The sequence below is a fragment of the Mirounga leonina genome, unplaced genomic scaffold (genome assembly GCF_011800145.1).
Source record: "Mirounga leonina isolate KUSES-001 unplaced genomic scaffold, KU_Mleo_1.0 Mir_418, whole genome shotgun sequence".
Lineage (NCBI taxonomy): Eukaryota > Metazoa > Chordata > Mammalia > Carnivora > Phocidae > Mirounga > Mirounga leonina.
This window is the reverse complement of record NW_023270739.1, coordinates 20,853,556-20,860,718: the sequence shown is the minus strand read 5'-3', so window position 1 is coordinate 20,860,718 and position 7,163 is coordinate 20,853,556. Positions and strand designations below refer to the sequence as shown.

Genomic DNA, 7,163 nt, shown 5'->3' with positions numbered 1-7,163 from the left:
TTTATTTATTTATTTATTTATTTATTTATTTATTTATTTATTTATTTATTTGACACAGAGAGAGACAGCAAGAGAGGGAACACAAGTAGGGGGAGTGGGAGAGGGAGAAGCCGGCTTCCCGCGGAGCAGGGAGCCCAAAGAGGGGCTCGATCCCAGGACCCTGGGATCATGACCTGAGCAGAAGGCAGATGTTTAACGACTGAGCCACCCAGGTGCCCCTTATTTTAGTTACCTTTAAAAATGTAAAACAGGCAGATACTATGTTACTAGTGGAGTTTCTATTAACTTTTGTAGCATTGACTTTCTTATGTTTAAAAAACTGAACACAGGGCACCTGGGTGGCTCAGTTGGTTAAGCGACTGCCTTCAGCTCAGCTCATGATCCTGGAGTCCCTGGATCGAGTCCTGCATTGGGCTCCCTGCTCAGCAGGGAGTCTGCTTCTCCCTCTGACCCTCCCCCCTCTCATGTGCTCTCTCTCTCAAATAAATAAATAAAATCTTTTTAAAAAAAAAATAATAAAAAACTGAACACACACAAAACACAAAACTGAACACACACAGTAAAAATTATCTCCATTCATTGTTACTTTTGCTATTCTGTGGAACTTTATGATTACATTGTCCCTTTAACAGTTTCCTAGTTGAAAAGATGATAGCAAATACCTATCAAAAATCTTAAGTAATGTTCTTATTTCTGACATCCTTACACACAATATATTCAACTTATAAATCCTCTATTAAAATGGCAAATATCATTTTAAGTACTTTCCTTAAAATGCCATTTGTGTTTATTTTATTGTTATTCAAATAATACATGCTCATTATAAAAAATTAGAAAAGATGATAAAAATAATCACCCTTAAAACCCAGGATAATGGGTGTTAATAACTTTCTCTGCTTGTATATACAGGGAGTATATGTGTGTACATGTCTTTTTAGAAATAGGATCATACTTTGCATACTATTTTGTAACCCCCACTTTTCTTTCTCCAATATGCTTTGAACATCTTTTCATGTCAATAGATACATATACATTATTATTTTTTTATATTATTATTCTTAATGGCTACATACTGTTCCACTGAAATGTCATCTTCAGAGGATGAGAAAATTAATCATGGAACTTCATGATATCTTTATCATAATGCATGTACTATATTTTTTAGGCTTCTACCAGAAGGCATAGTTCTATTAAAGAACCAATAGTAAATAAATTTGAAATGTACAGTTCACTGGCCTGGATTGTGATAAGAGCTGCTGCCCAGGTTGGTGTGATTTTTATTTAATCTTTCTCTTCACTGTCCTATCCGTATCCTCTACCACCAGCTGTTAGGGCAGCACAATGTATCTCTGTGAGAGAAAGGAAAATTCACATTCTTTTGGATTTATGCTGGTGATGTTTCTTGGGAAGATTAGAAATGCTCCTTATATACATAATGTTTTTAATCTTTATTAGCCAGACCTGGCTTTGTTTGTTTCAGCTTTCCTTTAATGAGAGTATTGGCAGATACATATGTGCATGTTTTGACATTTTGGCAAATACCTGTTGTAGCTAGGTGAGAGAGCCTATTTAAAGTGGCTCATACATTAATTAAATTGTCAACAGTAATGATTTGTTTGACAATGATACATACTACATGTTGGGGATCACATGTTGTTTTCCAGATTATCTTTTTTTTTCTTCCAATGTATATTGAATATTATTTTATGAATTCACTTTTTCACATTATTTACCTAATGGATAATCTATGAATGAGAAAGCTTACATTTATGGATTCTGATTATGTATTAATTTTAGGTCAGTGAAGCTGTGTTGGGAATTAATCTACTTATTGGAAAGAAGAATGCTAGAACTGATAAAGTTAGCCAAGGGGCATTACCAAATATCCCAGAATTTGCCACCGTGGATCTTCTGTCTTCATACACAGATTATTTGCTTGGTATGTTTGAAATGTCTAGGCATTTTATAAAAACCAGATATATATAATGTCTAATCAAGTGGTGAAGGTTTAATTGTGGTGATTTGTTGGGTTTTAGCTTAGAGAGGATAGTGGTGTGAGGAACCTCAGGAAGAGGATAGGGTTCTTAAGGCTGAGCTGCCAAAACAAAGGGGCATCATTTCCTTGTATGTATGTACATGTTACTCAGTCAGCTCCTGCATTTCAGATGCAGGGCTATGTGACAAATGGTTTTCCCTTCTGTCTGCTTCTTTTCCGGTTCACAGATGTCAAATGAAGCCTTTGAAAATATTTACTTGTGGGTCCTTTCCTGATCCTCTAAACTGTGTACTTGCTCTCGTGCTCTCATGTAGCTCTCTGTGCTTTTTCTTATATTTTAAATGTGTGTGTTTGTGTGTATGTGTATGTGTGTGTGCACACACACGGGTGTACATATTTGAGCTCTTTCTCTCATTAAACTATCATCAGCTTCCTGAGGGTAGGGACTTTATTTTGTTTGCTGCTGCAACCACAGAAAATCACACATTACTTGCACATTACAGGCATTCATATTTGTTAAATGAATTAATGAATGAGAGGTTAGAATTTAAACTTGACCTCACTGCTATTTATTTCTTCTCATTTAGAACTCCTTTGTTAATTAGTAAACTATAATCTAAACCTCTAAGTCAGATGAGCAGTAACATATTTAATGTTCATTTGTGTGTTTGTCCATTCATTCATTTGAAAAATATTTATTGAGTGCTCTTATGTCCTGAGCACTTGGATGGGTTCTAAGAAGTAAGGTGCTAGAGTCTTACTTCCAGATTGACATTTCAGTAATAACCATAATTAATTTTCCTTGGCACCAGGTGAAGCATTGAGCCAAAGGGAATGAAGAGTGGTACTTGAACCTGGTGGGGGTGGGACTGTTCTTCCTAAAGCCTCTGAGAACGTATCTGTAGGCAGCAGCTTAGTCTGCTGAAGTGTTAAGTCAACTTTAGCCAAAGGGTTAGTGTCTCAAACTGCCCCCTTTCTTGGCTTTCTTCCTTTTCAGCCTAAAAATGGATTGCCCGAGGTTAAACCATTAGATGGGTTTTTTATGCCAAGGTGTCATTTTCTTGTTTTATTGTTTTAATGCATGGTAGAATTTTGCTTCATCAATTTCATCTAAAATGCTGTATTAACCAGTTATTACCAAAATTATGCTGTATGCCAAACAGCCCTAAAACTTAGTAGCTTACAACAAGAATTAATTATTTGACTTGTCTCATGTATTCTGCTTCATTCTGTAGGTTGAGTTCAGGTGTAGTTCATGTACATTTGTTGTGAAGCCCAGGCTGAAGAGGCCGTGGCTATTTGGGGCATGCTCTTCTCATGCTGTACACCAGAGCAAAGGGGCCACGCTAGATCACAGAAGCACACTCAAGGCCTCTCTCCACACCACAGCCCATTGATCATAGCAAAGCAGATGGCCAAGTCCAACATCAGTGAGGAACAGAAATCTACTCTGCCTGTAGAGAAAGGGAGAGGGGCATGAATGTTTGCTGAATGATAATCCAGACTACCATACATGACAAGTTCAATCTATGGCTAGTAGTGACCTAAGAAGAATTCTGAGTCGCTGCATGGAAAGACAGGAAAAGGTGTTCCAGTGATCTACTAATGTTGTCACCCATGGGCACATGCTGTGAGGAACAGCATCCCCTATCCAAATGATCTTAGTTGATCCAGTTGAGCAGGTAGTCTTCATCTTAGCTATGCTTAATGCTACAGTATATGCTTTCTTTGCCTATTTCAGTGGTTTTCATAGCATATTCCAATTTTTAGTTTCTATTTTGTACCATTAGCACTCCTTTACTATTTTACCATAATACTAATTTGAAATGACTGATTTTTTTTTAAAGATTTTATTTATTTATCTGACAGAGAGAGACACAGCAAGAGAGGGAACACAAGCAGGGGGAGTGGGAGAGGGAGAAGCAGGCTTCCCGCGGAGCAGGGAGCCCGATGCGGGGCTCGATCCCAGGACTCTGGGATCATGACCTGAGCCGAAGGCAGATGCTTAACGACTGAGCCACCCAGGTGCCCCTGAAATGACTGAATTTTGAAGTCCAATCTAGTTTGCATTTTGCCTTGCTTTAAGGATAATAGTTTTGCCCTCCAGTATTTTCCTAGCAGACTGATAATTAATTCATGTTGGTGATTTCCCTTACTATGGTAGTCAGGTTCCCTCCTGACTGCTACAAATACCCAGATGGCAATGAGGTTCACATTATAAGGAATTGCTAAAGGGTAACAGCAGCAAATAAAACTTGTTTGATTTTCCTTACATTAGCATAAACTAGCATCCAGGAGAACTTCCTCAGTAATCTCACCTTCACTAGCATTGATCTGTACATGAGGTGGTGATCAATAGTCATTGTTACTGTGTGCAGAGCCCTGTACCAGATATTTATGTCCTGGGGGAAGGAGGAGTCATGGAACACATCAATAAAATGGGGCTTGTCTTCCATGAGCTTCCAGTCATTGACAATCAGAACAGGCATACACCTTGAAATTATATAAATGCATCTTTTAAGAAGACAATGGAGGCAGATTAAACTAAAGCTAGACGCAGGCAGGATGGGCATGTGGGTTAATTAGGAACATTTTCTTCTGGAAGAAGTATATTGCAGGGCAGGTGTAAATAGACCAGAGTCATGGGTAGCAGAGTGGAGAGAAAGCACGTTTTCCCAACATAGTGTTGATGATCAGAGAAGCATGATGACAGAATAGATTAGTCATGCATATGTGTACCAGAGAGATACTGTATGATATCTGTAGGACAATAAGGTAATTGAGTGATTCAACTCATCCAATTTATTGAGGTTTCCTCTCCACCGTCTTATGGGAATAGACACCCTGAAATGATGGTACTGTCAATATAGGAACATATTTAGATTCAGTGCAAAAAACATTTATTAGATGCCTAGTTTGACCCTACCTGTATTAAAATATGCTTATCTTTTTGTCTTGATTTTCTTGGGGCTTTAGTATAAAAATTCAGCTAGTATAAAAATTGTTAAATTCTACAAGACACTTTGAATTAAAAGCAACATTTAAGATTAGTGGTCCTGGATGCAACCTCTCACAACTACATACACTTTGTATATAGAAAAACATAAATGTGTCATGCTAAAAACTAATGTTGGTGAACCTATTGTCAGAATATAAAAAGAGATCTGTAGAGCAGAACTAAGGATCACAACTGACCTTTAATATATGCTCTGCCTCTTGAAAGAGAGAAAAACTTCCAGCCTGTAAAAATATGTTTTATTCTTTCCTTACTGCCTTGCCCCTGGTTTAGAGACATGGGGTCAATACCAACTAAAAACTGGGATGTCATTCCTCTAATACTATGTTGATTTCTTCTTTTCCTTTGAGACACAATTGTCTATAGGTGGGGAGTTACACAACTTACAGATGAAAATGGAGATAAATAATTTATGCTAATAGCAGTGATGTGTGTTAGTGTGTATGTGCATGTGCATGTGTGTGCACATGCTCTGTATCATTTCAGAGTATAAGCAGTTGAGACAGTTGGGGTTTGATGAGAACCATCCTCAGTGAAGCAGAGCTGTTCTGGTCCAACACCTGCAAGATTCTAGAAATTTTACGGAGAGCTCTACACTTTAATCACTTAAATCTGAGAAGGAACAGTCCCATGACGAAGAGTAGAGCATACATTCTCCACCTTCTATTATCAGACACTAAGTATGGAGAGATTCTTTATTCTAGACAGTGTCAACGATGAAAAATAAGAAGTAACAGATGCAGTGGAATGCTATCTTGAAGACTCAGAGGAAGACTGACCCTGCAGGGAACCAAAGAAAATGGAACAAAATTGTTTGGAACCCTCAGCAGGACCCAAACAGTCAAAGACTGACACAACCATAGAAAGCCATAATGCAGCAAGTGCTAGATAATTGTGGGACCAGTGGCTTCTGGGGCTATGTGGTAGTGCTTTCTTATGTGATAAATGATAAAGGATAACTTTGGGAAAATTCCATGAGAGTGTCATTATGCACGTATAGTAAATGAAGAAAGGTCCTCAGAGAGGTTATGTAACTAGGATAATTTTCTACTGCTGATACAAACCCTGATCTATCCAATTCTAAAAGCTGTGCCCTTGATCACTGTGTTGGGTGTGATAAAGTATTACCAGGGAATCAAAGTGCAGAACTAATGCATCACCCTTTTGGATTGAGCTGACATGAAAGATGCTTTTGCCCTCCCCAATCCAAACATGTAACAAGGTTGGGTAAAACAGAACCAAAATTGTTTTAATTTATAGTTGAGCATGAAATCAGGAAAAGAAAATCTTAAGTTACCAAAGTAAAATGAGTGATTATAAGCAAGGGGTGAAGGTGAGGACCTCATTGGAGAGGGAACAGCTGGGGCTGGGACTTTGAATGGCTGGACAAAGAGGGAATCTGGAAGGAGGGCCCCGCAGGTAGGGAAGGTCAGAACCCAGCTAACTACATAGAACTGAGGTTCAGAGTGGACTTGTCTACAAATTGAGGACTAGAAACACGTTGCCCACTGGCTTGAGTAGATGCAGAGAAACATGCCAAGTGCCCAGTCAGGGCCAAAAATGAGCCACTTGGGAGAAGTCAGAACCCCACCTGAGATGGTAAGGTTGGAATTCCCACCACTGGAAAAATGCAGGGAAATTAGCATAAATACTGACCCAGAACCAGTGAAACCCATGCAGCAATGGCTGTGGCTGGAGGGAAACCGTGGCAATGGGATATGCCTCCCACAAAAGTTCTGAAGATAAACGTATAGTGCAGATTATACCTGGACAAATTCTGGCATCACTTTTGGATTATAAAGACAAAATAATTGTAAGCATCCAATCACAAAAAGTGGCCTTTCTATAAAGAAGAAAAAATTGAACTGGTATTAATTTTCTCCTATGACGTTAAAGACCAGACGACATTGGTCAAATATGTACAGAGGCTCCTTTTTTTTCTTTTAATTTCGTTCAGTTTCTTTACATAGGTAGTTTATTCTCAAGAAGCAAAACTCCAAAGGGGTGCCTGGGTGCCTCGGTCGATTAAGCGTCCGACTCTTGATTTTGGCTCAGGTCATGATCTCAGGGTCGTGGGATTGAGCCCCACATCAGGCTCTGTGCTAAGCGCAGAGTCTGCTTCAGATTCTCTCTCCCTCCCCCTCCCCCACG

At 38.9% G+C, this 7,163-nt stretch overlaps 1 protein-coding gene across 1 annotated transcript in view; it reads left to right on the top strand.

The window, feature by feature from the left end:
• Positions 1 to 7,163, top strand: part of CFAP54 (cilia and flagella associated protein 54) — a 294,742-nt gene that overhangs the window by 226,138 nt on the left and 61,441 nt on the right. Inside the window, exons 60-61 of the mRNA XM_034987789.1 lie at positions 1,166 to 1,264; positions 1,798 to 1,939. Coding sequence (XP_034843680.1) covers positions 1,166 to 1,264; positions 1,798 to 1,939 — 241 coding nt within the window. The remainder of the gene's footprint in view (positions 1 to 1,165; positions 1,265 to 1,797; positions 1,940 to 7,163) is intronic.